Source organism: Equus quagga, chromosome 15, assembly GCF_021613505.1.
Source record: "Equus quagga isolate Etosha38 chromosome 15, UCLA_HA_Equagga_1.0, whole genome shotgun sequence".
NCBI classification, from domain to species: Eukaryota; Metazoa; Chordata; class Mammalia; order Perissodactyla; family Equidae; genus Equus; species Equus quagga.
Genome location: NC_060281.1, coordinates 64,494,839 through 64,509,847, shown reverse-complemented (window position 1 = coordinate 64,509,847; position 15,009 = coordinate 64,494,839). Strand labels below are relative to the sequence as shown.

Here is a 15,009-nt window from a genome sequence, read left to right as displayed (position 1 = left end):
GGGGTGCTGTGTGTGGAGGGGGTGCTGTGTGCGGAGTGGGCCCAATGCTGCCTAATGCTGCTCCGCCACCTGCGCTCCCAGGTGCCCAGTGACCTTGATCTTTCTGCCCCGGAGCCAGGGGCGGGTCGTCTCTTCTGCAGAGGGAGGGCTGTCCTGGGGGGTCGTTGGCACAGGGGGCGGCGCCCTCCTGCCCGCGTGAGCCGGTTCCCCATCGGGTGGGCGGAGCCGAGGGCAGTGGGCCCGGGAGGGAATCCTGGTTGGCGGCACTGACGCCCCCGCGTCTCGGGACTCGGGCGGGCGGGCGGCGCACGTGGCCATCGCGGCGGGCTCCCCGGGCAGTCGGGCTCCCCTGGCTGCGGCCGCGCCCCGCCCCCCGCCTCCCGCCTCCCGCCCCGACGGCGCGGTCCTCGCCGCCTCCGCACGGCGTGCGCCTCCCGGGGGTCGCGTGGGCTGCTCGCCGGCTCTGCCGCGTCTGGAGGGGCCGGAGCGAGGGTCGGTCACGGCCGCCCCGGTGCCGCCTCCCGCCGCGCGGCCTCCCGCCCGGCGCCGTGGCTCCTCCGCCCCGCTGGCTGGCCTGTGACGCCCCCAGACCCCCGGTGCGGACGGTCCTCCCACCTGTGTCCGCCGCCAGCCCGGAGGGTCCTGACTCCTGCGAGCACCCAGCACCCAGCCCCGCGCTCGCTCTCCCAGGCGTTCCGGGCCTCTCTGCGCCTCAGCTGCCTCTTCCGTCAAATGGGGACAGGGGACTCACTCAAGGTCTTACGAGGATTTAACGACCTCGAGCGTGTCCAGACCGGGCCAGCACCAGGCGCGCAGCACACGCTTTCTCATTACGGGCTCGTGAGATGAAAGTCTGGCAGGGCGCTGGTCTGCACACTGCCGAGCCAATGACCCGGGGCCGGTGCTGTGTGCCTTCAGGCAAGACACTCGCCCTCTCTGCTCCTCCTGTTCTGCCGCAGTACCGGGGGCCCTCCGGTGCTGGCTCCTTGGGACGGGGAGAGGATCGAGCGAGTGACACATGAAACGCGCACAGAGGCCCGGCAGTCTCAGTTGTCGGCTGTTTTGCTCGCTCCGAGAGGCAGCGCAGCCGCCTCGAACCCCGGGCGTTCGGGCAGGGAAGCCCCGCCCCGCCAAGCCCCGCCCCCGCCAAAGCCCCGCCCGGAAGCAGGTTTGTCCGCGCCGGGCCGCCGTCCGCCGCGCGCTCCGCTTCCGCCTTCGCCCACGTGGTGCGGCTCGCGCTCAGTCCGCGGCGCCGTGAGTGGGGCCGGGTGGGGACGCGCCCCTCTGGTCGCGGCGGCGCAGCCGGGGTCTCCCCAACTCCCGAGGGAAAGCTGGTCGGGCGGGGCTGAGGACGAGGGGGGCGCAGGAGGGGCGGGGAGGTCAGAGGTCACGCTAGGGGTAGGGGTCGTCGGAGGTTAGCTGCGGGCGGGGCTGGAGCGTGGGAGGGTTTGGGGGAGGTCGGAGGTTAAGAGAGGTGGGTCGGGCGCCCCGGGGGAGGTCGCAGTTCAGGAGGGCCGGGGTCGTGACCCCCGCCGCTGCCGGCCGTGCATGGGGGTCCCCAGCCTGCGGGCGGCGGCCGGGGCGCTGAGCAGAGCCTGCGGATGGTGGAGCCCGCGCCTGGGACCGCGCCTGCTCCGGTAATGCCCGCGCGCTGGTCGGCCCCGGGCGGCTCGTGACACCCGCGAGCCTGGCTGCCCGCGGCGGGGCGGGCCTTCTGCGCGCCGGGTGCTGTCGCCGCCCGGGGTCTCCGCCCGGTGTCGCCCGCGGCTGCTGGGCGCCGACTCGCGCGCGGCTCGTGCTCACCCCGCCCTGTCGTTTCAGTTCGCCCCCCATGGCCGGGAACGTGCAGGCCCCCGCACCCGTGGGCGTCAGGCTGCAGCAGGACAGGAAGGCCCGGGGCGGCTGGCAGGGCGGGGCCAGGATCTGGGAGGAAACGGAGCAGCAGGCGAAAAAGCTCAAGAGCAGCGGCGACGAGGACGGGAAGCAGCACAGGAAGCTGCCCAAGCGGAAAATCGTGTTGCTCATGGCCTATTCCGGGAAGGGTTACCACGGCATGCAGGTGAGGGCGTGCGGGCGGGGGCGTGCAGGGGGTAGTGCAGGTGGGGGCGTGCCGGCGGGGGATGCAGGCGAGGGCACGCAGGTTGGGGGTCGCCGCCTGGGCCAGCGTCCACTCCATTCCTCTCCTGACTGCCCTGTGGCTTTGGGTAGGGACAGTAGAGTGACAGTGATCCAGTGAAACCACCTCAGGAAACTGCAGAAAGCGGAGCTCGTTCTTCACCCACTTTTCAGAGTTGTCGTGTGGGTCCCATCAAACAGGATTCGAATCCATGCAGCCTTGATCCTGGTCCATCCACGTGAGATGCTGTGCTGGGGCTCTCACGAGTCTGCTGGGGTGGTGAAGGGGTCGGCTCTGCTGCTGACTAGCGATGTGGCCTTGGGCAGGTGATTGCAGCTCTCTCACTGCCTCCTGCCTCCTCTGGGGTAGGGCGGTCACAGGGCGGCTCTAGGGCGTGGAGCCTCAGCCACTTACTGATGCTGAGTGCTGAGAACCGAGGACAGTGCCAGCGGAGCTCAGAATCAGCTGTTAGTGTTTGTGGGCAGTGTGAAGGTGACAGAGTGTGGACAGACAGGCACCCTTCACAATTCTCTACGCAGCCCGCCAGTTTGATTCTGCTGTGAAAGACAGAGGGTCTGGGTGCCCTGCAAGTGCACGTGGACTTTCTTCTAGTTCCCCGTAGTCAACTCTGTGGCTCTTGAACTTTGCTTCTGTGTTCTTTAAACTTCTTTAAGCTTGACAGTAAGAAATCCACTGCTGTGTGCAGAGTATCTAATCTAAACATAAGTTTAAGAAAACAGTGCCTGGGGCCGGCCCTGGTGGCCTGGTGGTTAAGTTCGGCGCGCTCCACTTCAGTGTCTCGGGTTCCGTTCCCAGGCGCAGACCTACACCACTCGTCTGTCAGCGGCCCTGCTGTGGCAGCTCACATACAACGAGAGGAGTATTGGCAACAGAGGTTAACTCAGGGCACATCTTCCTCAGCAAAAAGAGAAAATGCCTAACCTTACTGAGTGTCATAGTAACTTTTACTGTGAATAATATTAGTAATAAGATATTTCGCATCCTGTTTTATTTTTATAAGAAATGTAGGTCACACCTGTGAAACTAATCTCGTGACCACTGGGAGATTGTGACTGGGGGTCGGAAAATGTTGCTTCAGGGTAACTTACGCCAGCCTTAGTAGGAACAGAGGCCACCTCTGCTGTTCCTCGTGGATGACTGAAATCCTTTTTTGAGGGTGATTTTGATTACATGAGTTTTGCCTTAGGTGCTGTCTTGAGAACTTTGAGAAAATGTCCATCATCTTCCACTTGCCTCAGTTTCCCCATTCGGGAAATGGCGGGGGTGGAGAGTGACAGCAGCTCACAGGGCTGATGGAAGGACAGATTGAGATATGTGGAAGGGTTGTTGTCTCTGGGTTTGTTTTTTTTCTGACTCTCCATTGCCTCCTACCTACGGCATAGATGGCACCACTCAGTCACCTTCCTCACTGCCTGGTCCTCTCTCTGTTTGTTAATTTCCATTGCCATCATTTGAGGAGCTTTATGACTTTATGCTGAATAAGGGATTGTACTTTAATTGCAGTGGGAACTGTGAGGTAGATGGGAAGAGCCTCACCACTGTGGTGAGTTGTGGCTAAGTGCTTGCAGGCCCTTGTGTCCCCTGCGTTGGACAGGTTTCCTTTGAGAACAGTCAGGATGGTGATCTCCCCGATGTCCTAGGGTCCTGCAGGCCCTGGGCTATGGTTGGGGCAAGCTGAGAGGGTTAGTATTAGCGAGGTCCTGGAAGCAGTGGATGTCTTTCGCTGGCATTCAGTAATCACAAGAGGTCGTACAGGCTGGTCACATGAACTGAGGGGTTTAGGAAAAGCCAGGGATGCCAGACCCAGCCTGTGCCGGCAGTATCCAGGGGTGGGTTTCCCCCTTTGAGCCAAGGGGGCTGCCTCCCTCAAGTGATAAGGGGGGGTGTCCTCTGCAGCCGAGTGCTGCAGACAGATGCAGCAGAGTGCTGCAGCAGGAGCGGTGCTGGTTTCAGGTCTGACCAGGTGGGAGGAAACGACATCTCAGGTGACGGCCACTGTTGGCTGTTTCACTGGCTGCCCAGGGTGGGGAGTTGCTAGAGACTGTGGGTACCCCCAGGTGGCTTTCCTGCGTGGCGTGGGTACAGGAAGAGCCGCAGTGTGTCCCCACAGCCACCGTGTGGGCACACTCCATGTGTCCCCTACTTGGAGCAGCCTGGGCTCAGGGCCCTTGTTTTGCGGGTAGTGACTGAGTGAAAAACAATTTGTTTTCTTCTCTTTTCCTCAGAGGAATGTTGGGTCCTCGCAATTCAAGACCATTGAGGATGACTTGGTGTCCGCCCTGGTCCGGTCAGGCTGTATTCCTGAAAATCATGGTGAAGACATGAGGAAAATGTCCTTCCAGCGGTGCGCCCGGACGGACAAGGTAGGCACCCGTCTCTCCCCATCCCCTGCGGGTGCGAGCGACACCTGGGCCTGCTGGGCTGTGTTTTGTCTTTGATCGCCCTCATCCCGTTTTCCATCCTGGCGTCTTTATTTGTCAAGACTCTTGGTTACTAATGGCAGGTGCACAAATCAGACCAGTCTGAATGCACAGAAAGCTGTTGCCTTGTGTAACTGCGAGGCCCGGGAGCCTCTCCAGCCCAGGTGTGGCAGGACCTGGTTGCTCACCACTGGCGAGACTTCGCGTTGTCTCGGTCTGTCTTTCTCCTCTGTCACCCCTGCAGGTGCCATGGTGGCACGACATCTGCCTTGGAGCCGTCCGTCTCAGGCTCACCCTGCAGATGGCATCATGTGGCCGCAAAGGCAAGCCATACTTGCGATGTTACGTTTTCTAGTAGCTACAGTCAAAAGGAAAGAGGAAGTTGGTTTTAATAGTCAATTTTATTTAACTCACTATAACCAGGATTGTCTTGTCTCAATGTGTAATCAATATAAAAAAGGGATCAATGGGATACATTTTCCATTCTTTTGGTGTGTGTGCCAAGTCTTTGAAATCCCGTGTGTATTCCACACTGAGTGAACATCTCCACTACGCGAGCCATGTCTCGTGGACTCAGGAGGCCAGGGGGCTGTGGTCCAGCCCTGTCCCCTCAGTCACAAGATTGAGTCCCACTGTCTGGTTGGCTTGTGCAGCTGTCCTGGGTGGTCCCACCCCATCACATTTCTGGGTGTAGGATTGGCATGCACAGTGGCTCCCCACAGAGAACAGAGGTGTCGCTGAGGTGGGGCCTGTGTCCCAGCAGGTAGGACAGCAGGGCGTGGCAAACGTAAAGCTCTTCTCTAGTTGGTGTAAAACACATATACGCCACAACTTCACCCTGCCCCTCAGAAACCCTGGCCCCGAATGCACATCGCTGGCTGCCTGGCTCAGTGGGAGTCTGTCACAGACGGAGCTTTCTGCAGGTCAGGGTTCTGGGAATCTGAATAACAACTAGTTTCAAATGGACACGGGTGCCCCGGGACCCACAGGCCCAGGCCAGAACCCCAGAACTGGAGTTGTCGCACAGATAGGTAAGAACGAAAATAGGACCCACACATTCACTTCTCGTAGGTGAGGTGATAACATAACTGTTGGCTCAAGTAAGGAGTCCTCTGGTTCTTCATGGTTTTCATTTTCTTTTTCTTTTTTTTTTTCCTTTTTGAGGAAGATTGTCCCTGAGCTAACATCGTTGCCAATCTTCCCCTTTTTGCTTGAGGAAGAGTCACCCTGAGTGGCAGTCTTCCTCTATTTCATATGTGAGTCGCCATCACAGCGTGGACTGATGAGCGGCATGTAGGTGCGCGCCTGGCATTCGAACCTGTGAGACCCTGGGCCACCGAAGCAAAGTGTGTGAACTTAACCCCTGTGCCACTGGGCCCGCCCCTCCTTTTCTTTTTAATTCTTCCATTTATAGCTCTCTGGTTGTTTTCAAGGCAGAAGGAAAGTAAACGTTTACCTGACCTAATAAAGAGAGCATTTCAAAATATGGTGCTAGCATTTATTTTAATTTCCATCGCTTTAGAGGTGGTTGTATTCTAATATGTTTTCGTTTGTACATTTTGGGAAACCTAAAGAAGTAGAACCTTTGACACTAACATCACAACACCAGGCATCCAGCCCCTGTAACGAACAAATGATCACGTTTTGTTAGTTTTTGTTTTAGATTAAAAAAAAATTAGTTTTATTGAGATATAATCCACTCCCATACAATTTGCCCATTTAAAGTGTACAATTTGGGGGCCAGCCCCAGTGGCCTAGTGGTTAAGTTCAGTGCACTCCACTTCAGTAGCCTGGGTTTGGTTCCCGGGGGCAGACCCACACCACTCTGTCAGCGGCCATGCTGTGCTGGCAGTCCACATACTGAAAAATAGAGGAAGATTGGCACGGATGTTAGCTCAGGGCAAATCTTTCTCAGCAAATAAATAAATAAGTGAATAAAGTGTACAATTCGACAGATTCTAGTGTATTTGCAGAGTTGTGTAGCCATCACACAGTCAATCTGGGAACATTCTCATCATCCCTTTAGCTATAACCCCCATCCCCACCAGTATGTCCAGAGTATTCTCATTTCAACATGTAATCCATACAGAAAGATTAGCACTGAGACATGTTTCCATTCCTTTTTTGTACTAAGTCTTTGAAATCTGCTGTCTGTTTCCCACTAACAGCACCTCTCGTGTCAGAGCAGCTCGTCTCGGGCACTAAGTAGCCACCAGATGCCTCTGCAGAGGAGGCTGTGGGTCTGGGGGCGGTGAATTTGGCCTGTGTAATGTCTCACCAGTTTATATTTTGTCTTTCTTTTTTTTAATTTCTTCAATTTTTTTTTTAAGGATTTTAAAAAATTTTTCCTTTTTCTCCCCAAAGAACCCTGATACATAGTTGTGTATTTTTAGTTGTGGGTCCTTCTGGTTGTGGCATGTGGCATGCCACCCCAGCATGGCCCAATGAGCGGTGCCATGTCCACGCCCAGGATTTGAACCAGCGAAACCCTGGGCCACTGAAGCGGAGTGCGTGAACCCAACCACTCAGCCATGGAGCCGACCCCATCTCCAATTTTTTGTTTGGAAAACTTTCAGACCTTCAGAGGTCTCAGCAACAACGCAGTGAATGCCCAGAGACTCCCCCAGCTTCAGCAGCAGTAAAGTTTTGCTGTATTTATCTCTGTATTTATCTACCTCCTTGTTTTCCTTTAAGTTAAACAGGACCCTTCAAAAGTAAGTCGCATCATCACCTTTGACCTGAAACATCAGCGTGAGTCTCCCAGGGACAGCGGCGTCGCTGACCCCTCAGTGTAACTGTCACCCTGGAAATTCAGCATTCACATGATACCATTTTCTTTTTTAAGATTTTTTATTTTGGGGCCGTCCCGGTGGCACAGCAGTTAAGTGTGCGTCTTCCACTTCGGTGGCCCAGGGTTCACCGGTTGGGATCCCGGGTGCAGACATGGCACCGCTTGGCACACCGTGCTGTGGTAGGCGTCCCATGTATAAAGTAGAGGAAGATGGGCACGGATGTTAGCTCAGGGCCAGTCTTCCTCAGCAAAAAGAGGAGGATTGGCAGCAGACATTAGCTCAGGGCTAATCTTCCTCAGGAAAAAAAAAAAAAAGATTTTTTATTTTTCCTTTTTTCTCTCCAAAGCCCCCTGGTACATAGTTGTGTATTTTTAGTTGTGGGTCCTTCTAGTTGTGGCATGTGGGATGCTGCCTCAGTGTGGCTTGCCACGTGGAGCCATGTCTGCGCCCAGGATCCAAACCGGCGAAACCCTGGGCCCCCGAAGTGGAGCGCGAGAATTTAACCACTCGCCATGGAGCCGGCCCCCGTCATGTCTTTTGAGCTTCCTTTACTCAAACAGTCTCGTCGTCTCCTTTCTGTCCTTCCTGATGTGATGTATTTGGACAGTTTAGGCCAGTTGTTTTGAAGAATGCCCTCAATCTGCATTTATCTGATTCTCCTCACGACTAGATTCAGATCAAGTTTTTTGGCAGGAATATTACATGTGCTACGATATAGTCTATTTTCTTTGCATTTATTTTTTAAATCTTTCTAGAATCTGTGACGATAGCACACAGGAAGGTGCTTATAACATCCGTGTGAGTGGTTCTAAGGCGGACTCCAGGGTAGCCCTGACCCAGGTCAGCATAGGGCTCTGCCTGAACCCCAGGGGCCCTCATCCACTTCCAAATCACACTTCTTCCTCTCCCTGCGAGTTACTACCGTCTGGACTTCTATGCAAACTTGCTTTTAGAAAAAAGGTGTCACATACAAATGGTAGCATGTGCTCCCCGTCACTGTGGAGCTTGATTGTTTTACCTGTGTGACCAGCAGCCCAGCCCTGTCCAGGTCACTGCCCCGCCGCCCCACGGGTGACTACTGTTGTGCCTTAGCTGGTAATCTCTTCCTTGCTTTGCCTCGTAGTTCTCTCGTCTCAGTTGCATTTTCTTTTTTCCCTAAGTTGCTGAGACTCACATCTCAGGTGGGGTTTTATTTCCTCTCTGCATAATATCATGTTTGTTCCCTAGTTTAAGTTTTGTTGGGCTTTGCAGTCATCTGTAGTATTTTGTAAGTTGTGCTGCACTCACCCCCTTGGTATTTGGAGCCTTGTTCTTCTGCCTGCTCATTCCCTTCGGATGCATTTCTAAAAGCAGAATTCCTCCGTGAAAAGATGTAATGTTCACGTGGTCCTTCTGTTTAAAAGATCAGCTTGCAGAATGTTGTGCTTGAAGAATAAGGCCCAGCTGGCCCCTCCCGCCCGTTCTGCTTCCGTTGCAGGGTGTATCCGCAGCTGGCCAGGTCGTGTCCCTGAAGGTGTGGCTGATTGACGACATTTTGGAGAAGATCAACAGCCATCTTCCGTCTCACATTCGGATACTGGGTAAGCACGCCGGGCGGTGGCTGGGCTTACAGAGACACGAAAGCTCTTGCACCAAGTTTCTCCGGTGCAGTTAAGACAACAGAGTGGTTGCTTAGCAGTTGGAAGGAGTGGTTGTGAGTCATCTGCTCGAAGAGTTCAGTATTTCCACCTCCTTCAGAAGTGGGCACAGCTAGACAGGCAGACTCAGAAAGTCCCTGGATTACAGCACCTTGGTGCTCCACCAGCCGTGTGTTAACCGCACAGTGGGGATAGAAGTCCAGATTTGGGAACCTTAAAACAGCTGATTATTCCCTTTTCTATCAAGCTTGATAAATGGGATGTTTAGGTCTGTTTTCTTTTTTTAAATCCAGTCTGACTCCCTCTGCCTTAAAAAGTGGCGTGTGTATGCCATTTATGTTTAATGTGCTGTTAGGATGGCTGGTGGAGATCTTGCCATCTATTTCTCTTTGTCCCAGCTGTTATTTGTTTCCCTCTCTTCTTTTTCTGCCTTCTTTTGGATTAATTGATAAATTTTTAAATTCCATTTAATATATCACCCTGGTTGCCTTGGTAGCTGTAACTTGCTGTGGTTTTTTAGTGATTGCTTCAGGGTTTAAAGCAAGGGTTGGCAACTTTTTCTGTAGAGGGCCAGGCAGTCAAATATTTTGGACTTTGTGGCCGCACAGATTATGATTTCTGTTACATATATATATATCTTTAATTTATTTTGAGGAAGATTAGCCCCGAGCTAACTCCTGCCAATCCTCCTCTTTTTGCTGAGGAAGCCTGGCCCTGAGCTAACATCCGTGCCCATCTCCCTCTGCTGTGTATGTGGGACCCCTACCACAGCATGGCTTGCCAAGTGGTGCCGTGTCTGCATCTGGGATCCGAACCGGCGAACACTAGGCCGCTGAAGCAGCACGTGTGCACTTAACTGCTGTGCCACCGGGCCGGCTCCCATATATATTTTTTAAACCACCCTTTCAGTCTTCAGCATCTTAGCTCACAGACTGTACAGAAGCATTCGTAGTTCTGGCCCTGGTTTGCCAGTGCTGGGTTGGAGCATCCATGTCTGGCTTAGCACAGTGTGCTTCAGTGAAGCCGCACCCTGTCGTGCACGGTCTAAAACCACAACAGCACAGTTGCATCTCTCCCCTCTCGGCCTTTGTGCTGTTGTGGATGTGTATTTTATTCTATGTATGTTATAAACCACTACTATGTTGTTATTATTTTTTCTTTACGCAGCCAATTTAAAACATTTTTTAAGTACTTTTTATTTTTTTTTCTTCTGCTTTTTCTCTCCCAAAGCCCCCAGTACATAGTTGTATATTTTAGTTGTGGATCCTTCTAGTTGTGGCATGTGGGATGCCACCTCAACGTGGCCTGACGAGTGGTGCCATGTCTGCACCCAGGATCTGAACCAGCGAAACCCTGGGCCACCGAAGCGGAGCGCGCAAACTTAACCACTCGGGCACCGGGCCGGCCCCTTAACTACTTTTTAAAATTGAAGTATAATTGACATATAATCAACCACATATTTCACTATACAGTTAAAGAGCTTTGATATGTGTGTACATCTCTGAAACCACCCCAGTCAAGACAGTGAGCCTCTCCGTCACCCCAGAAGATGGGAACTGTCCGCCTGCCCCAGTCCTCACCAGGCAGCCACTGACCTGCTTTCTGTCACTGTACATTAAAAAACAATTCTTAATGCAGAGTCAGTAACCCTTGTTGGTTGCTTTGCCCACTCTTGAGTTTATTTTTCACGCAGTACAGTTTTATTTTTATCATGTCGTCGTCTTTCTCTGCCTCGTGATGCAAATTCCCTCCTGAGAAGCTCCTCCTGGAGTGGATTCTCTTGAAGTCCCATTTGATGCCTCTTATGTTCGTTCCCATGGGACACATTTTAATGTGTTCCACAGATTGTTCCTCAGATTTGCTAAAACAATACCACACCCCATACACACCTGTTTCACGATGAGCGCAGCTTGCAGAGCGTGGCACGGCACCGCACTCGCCCTCGTCGCCGCCAGGGACATGCTTGTCTGGCAGCCGCTCAGGGCAGTTAGTCCTGCACCGCTGAAGCAGTATGTGTGACGTGTGCTCGCAGGGCTCAGGCTCGATGAAACTGGTTCTCAGCCGAACTAAAATTACCCCAAAGTCAGACTCGACAGTGGACACACAAGAACAAGGACCGCGGTGTGGTTGCTCCCAAGATCGAGGCTGCTGTGACCCAGCAGCCCCAGGGCTGGGGTGGTGCGGCCTGGGCTCCAGTCGACCATTGAAAACATGAAACCCAAGTGGAGTTTTCCGTCAGACTCCGGGTGAAGTGGAGCCCTTGTGAGCAGGGGGACCGGCCCCAGGGTTACGACTGCAGCTGCCCTCGCGAGAAGACTCGCGACACAGTGTGTGTCCAGGGACGAGGAGAGCGGGTCTTTGTTCCCGGCTCCTGGAAACAGTACCCGCTCGCAGTTCCTGCTGTTCGTCCAGAAATTTTCCATACAAATGCACATACATGCGTTTCTGTTTTTCTCACACATGGAATTCCCCTGCATATGGTTCTTCATTTTGCCTTTTTTATTTTTCCACTTAATAGTCAAATATTTATTGAGCACCTGTGGGTGCTGTTAGCCCTCAGGGCGCTGGGCGTCTCGGAGGAGACGCAGCCTCGGCTCCTGGAGACTTGCTTCCTGATCTTCAGGGGCTGCCCCTTAGTTCATCCTATGAATATTCCAGAATACATTTGATCATTTTCCTATTGCTGGACTTTCTGAGTTTCGAGTTTTTTTGCTGTTGTCATGCTGCTGCCTCTGGCCTCACCTGCAGAATAACTTCTGACGAGTGGGTTCTGGGTCATTGTTGCACGCCTGGTGCCCAGCATGGTTCAGTCTGTGTGCAGAGCTGGAGTAGTTCGTGTCCGAGTCAGCGCAGGGCGAGAGCAGGACCTCCCCGCGCCTAGGCCAACCCTGGGCTTTAACAAACACTGACGTTTTTGTTGTGTTGATTTGTTTAGCTCTGAGATCGCGCATCTGAGGGTTTAGGGTTCAGTACAGAAAGCCAGTCTCGCCGGGACCTGTCCGCCCGTGGGAGGCGAGCCGCCGTGCTCAGCCCTGGTCCGGGCGCCCGTTGCCTTAGCCACGCTCCTCTTCATTTACCTCTTCTCCCCAAGGACTGAAGAGAGTCACGGGCGGCTTCAACTCCAAGAACAAATGTGACGCCAGGACCTACTTCTACATGCTGCCCACGTTCGCCTTTGCCCACAAGGACCGTGACGTGCAGGACGAGACCTACCGGCTGACAGCAGAGACGCTGCAGAGCGTGAACAGGCTCCTGGCCTGCTACAAGGGCACCCACAACTTCCACAACTTCACCTCGCAGAAGGGGCCCCGGGAGCCCAGCGCCCAGCGCTACATCCTGGACATGTACTGCGAGGAGCCCTTCGTGCGGGAGGGCATGGAGTTTGCAGTGATCAAGGTGAAGGGGCAGAGCTTCATGACGCACCAGATCAGGAAGATGGTCGGCCTGGTGGTGGCCATCGTCAAGGGCTACGCCCCCGAGAGCGTGCTGGCGCGCAGCTGGGGGGAGGCGAAGGTGGACGTGCCCAAGGCCCCGGGGCTCGGCCTCGTCCTGGAGCGGGTGCACTTCGAGAAGTACAACCAGCGCTTCGGCAACGACGGGCTGCACGAGCCGCTGGACTGGGCGCAGGAGGAGGCGGAGGTCGCCGCGTTCAAGGAGCAGCACATCTACCCTGCCATCGTCAGCACCGAGCGGCACGAGCGGTCCATGGCCCAGTGGCTGAGCACCCTGCCTGTGCACGACTTCAGCGCCACTGCCCACGCGGCAGCCAAGGTGGGGCTGGGGCCATGGGCGGGGCTGGAGGCCATGGGGCTGGCGCAGGCCCTTCCCCAGGCTCAGCCAAGTGCTTGTCCACATCTGTCGTTGTCTGTGACTAAGCTTCTGACCCACTTTGCACTGGTGTCTTTTTGCCGTGTGTATAGATGAGCAAGCTGAGGCACAGAGAGGTGTGTCCTTCCCCCAAGGTCACACAGCAGCAGGAGGGCCAGGGTGTTGGACCGGGTGGCCAATGACCCCAAATGCTGCCTTGCACTTGCTCCCCACTCAGCACATAGTGACCCTGGGTGAGGGACGTGCTCAGTGGCCTGTCTTCTCATTTGTGAGATGGAGGTGACAGCAAGATGTCCTTCTTTGGCTGAGCCTGCTGGTCATTTAGCACACGTCAGTTAAACCCGCTTCAGACGTGGGGTCACTCGAGAGGCACCTGGGATGCTCAGCTGCCTGGTGTTCTCGTCGCCCCCTCTGGTGGCCTTCCTGTCCAGGTCCCACCTTCTGGAAGGGAAAAGCTGCCTGGGTAAGGCTGTGCTTTCGGCCCAGCCCACCTAGAGTCCTGCCAGTCTGGTGGCTCTGCTCCAGGAGCACCAGGCCCGGCTTGCTTCATTTACCTGCGAGAGACCTGGCTCGAAGTGTCACTCACCTGTTAGTTAACTCCCGACTATGTTTAGCAGGAGAACATCTCTGATTTGAGGTGCTGGAACTAAAAGCAGCCTGAAGTTGAAATTTTACTGCAGTTCTCAATTCTTCTGTACCCTGGGTGAGCGATGTCTCAAAGCTCGTGTTCTCTCATGGTGGCCCAGCAGGTTTTCAAAGGGTGAAATTCCCACTCAGAGCTCTGGGAGATTTCTTCCCATTATCTAGATATCCAGGAAAACATTGTCCTTTTTCCACGCCTGGGCTTGTAAACTTATGTGCATACAGGTAAGGAGAGCAAGTGAAGTGGGCTGGATGTAAGAAAAGCAGGAGTGCAGGTTGGATGATAAATGGCAACGACAGGGATGCGGTAGGGATTGGTGGAGACTGTGGCAACAGGTGAGCTCTTGTGCTATCTAAAGGGGGCTGTTACAGCTCAGTGCTAGCTAGTGGTGGCCCCATGGGAAGGTGGGCCTAGTGTTGTCAGAACTTAAATGTTTTCAAGAGAAACTGGCATTCCAGGATCTTACATGAAATCTTCCATTCTTTAAATGTGATGGTTATTAATTTTCCCAAGCACTGAGGCCAGTGGAGCACGTGTGCAGGTCTGACCTGGGGGCCAGACTTTGCTCTCTGCCTGATGTCCGCCAATAAAAGCTTCTGACCATTTGCTGTCTTTACACTCTGCTGAGGGGCTGCACGTATCCAGTTTTGAAGTAGCCCAGTTTCATGTCCCTGAGGTCACTGCAGCCTCTTGGGGTTTGAAGGCGCCTCTTGTCCCCAGCCCCTGGCTTTCCCTGCTTGAGTTGGGTTCTGGAATCAGTTAAGATAAAGAGGCCGAGAACAAATGCTTATCTTCATTCCTGACGGGGCAGGCTTGGCGCATGGGCTCAGGAGGGCGGCACCACAGGCTCCTGATGCTGAGTGTGCCGTGGGCAGCTCTTGGCTGCCCTCTGCATGAGGAGGGAGTGCCTGCGCCCGGCAGTTTGCTTGCACACGGTCACTTTCCTGTCTGCTCTTGTTCTGCAGGTCCCCAGCCCCCTGGAAGGCAGTGAAGGGGACGGAGACAGCGACTGAGGCGCAGGCTGCCCACCAGAGCATCTTGGAGTTGGTCTGTGGTATGTCTGCCAGGAGCTGCCACTCTGCTGTTGGCTGTGTTCCTCACCAAGACGGGAGAACTTAGATGTGGCCTCACAACCTCAGGATCTTGAGACCTGCATCACTGCGTTTTCATCACGGGGAGAATCTCCCGTGAGTCCGTTTTCAGCTCGTGCATTAACTACACACACCTCAGCATGTAAAGACACTATTTTTTTAAAGAAGTGATTTTCTTATTAAATAAGTACAAACTTTGCTTAGTCAGTCTTTCTTTTACCTTTTCCTTGGTCTTTTGCATGTTTCTTCCATTGAGAGAGATGGAAGGAGCACTCTGCTATGTTAGGAACAGACCTGGCTGGCCTCCGCGGGGAGCCTGGGCGTGCGCGGAGTCCCCTGGGCAGACAGGCTCAGCGTGGCTCTGGCAGCTGAGGCCCAGCATGCGGCGCAGCGAGAGCTCTTAGCAGGATTTGCTGTCAAGCTGTCAGGATGGGGCCTGGCTGCGTGCAGTGAAAGTCCGA

The 15,009-nt window shown here is 54.5% G+C and overlaps 1 protein-coding gene across 3 annotated transcripts; it reads left to right on the top strand.

The window, feature by feature from the left end:
• Positions 1–1,221: 1,221 nt before the first annotated feature.
• On the top strand, positions 1,222–14,746 carry PUS1 (pseudouridine synthase 1). Of its 3 annotated transcripts, none has more exons than XM_046640938.1 (6): positions 1,222–1,254; positions 1,822–2,059; positions 4,363–4,500; positions 8,827–8,929; positions 12,078–12,757; positions 14,423–14,746. In XM_046640938.1, exons 2-6 carry the CDS (start codon positions 1,832–1,834, stop codon positions 14,468–14,470), a joined length of 1,197 nt encoding a protein of 398 aa, XP_046496894.1. In that variant the 5' UTR covers positions 1,222–1,254; positions 1,822–1,831; the 3' UTR covers positions 14,471–14,746. The 3 variants fall into 3 exon arrangements, with proteins under 3 accessions (XP_046496894.1, XP_046496893.1, XP_046496892.1); XM_046640937.1 differs by having other exon boundaries at positions 1,238–1,334; XM_046640936.1 differs by lacking the exon at positions 1,222–1,254 and adding an exon at positions 1,378–1,637.
• The last annotated feature ends 263 nt before the right edge of the window (positions 14,747–15,009 follow it).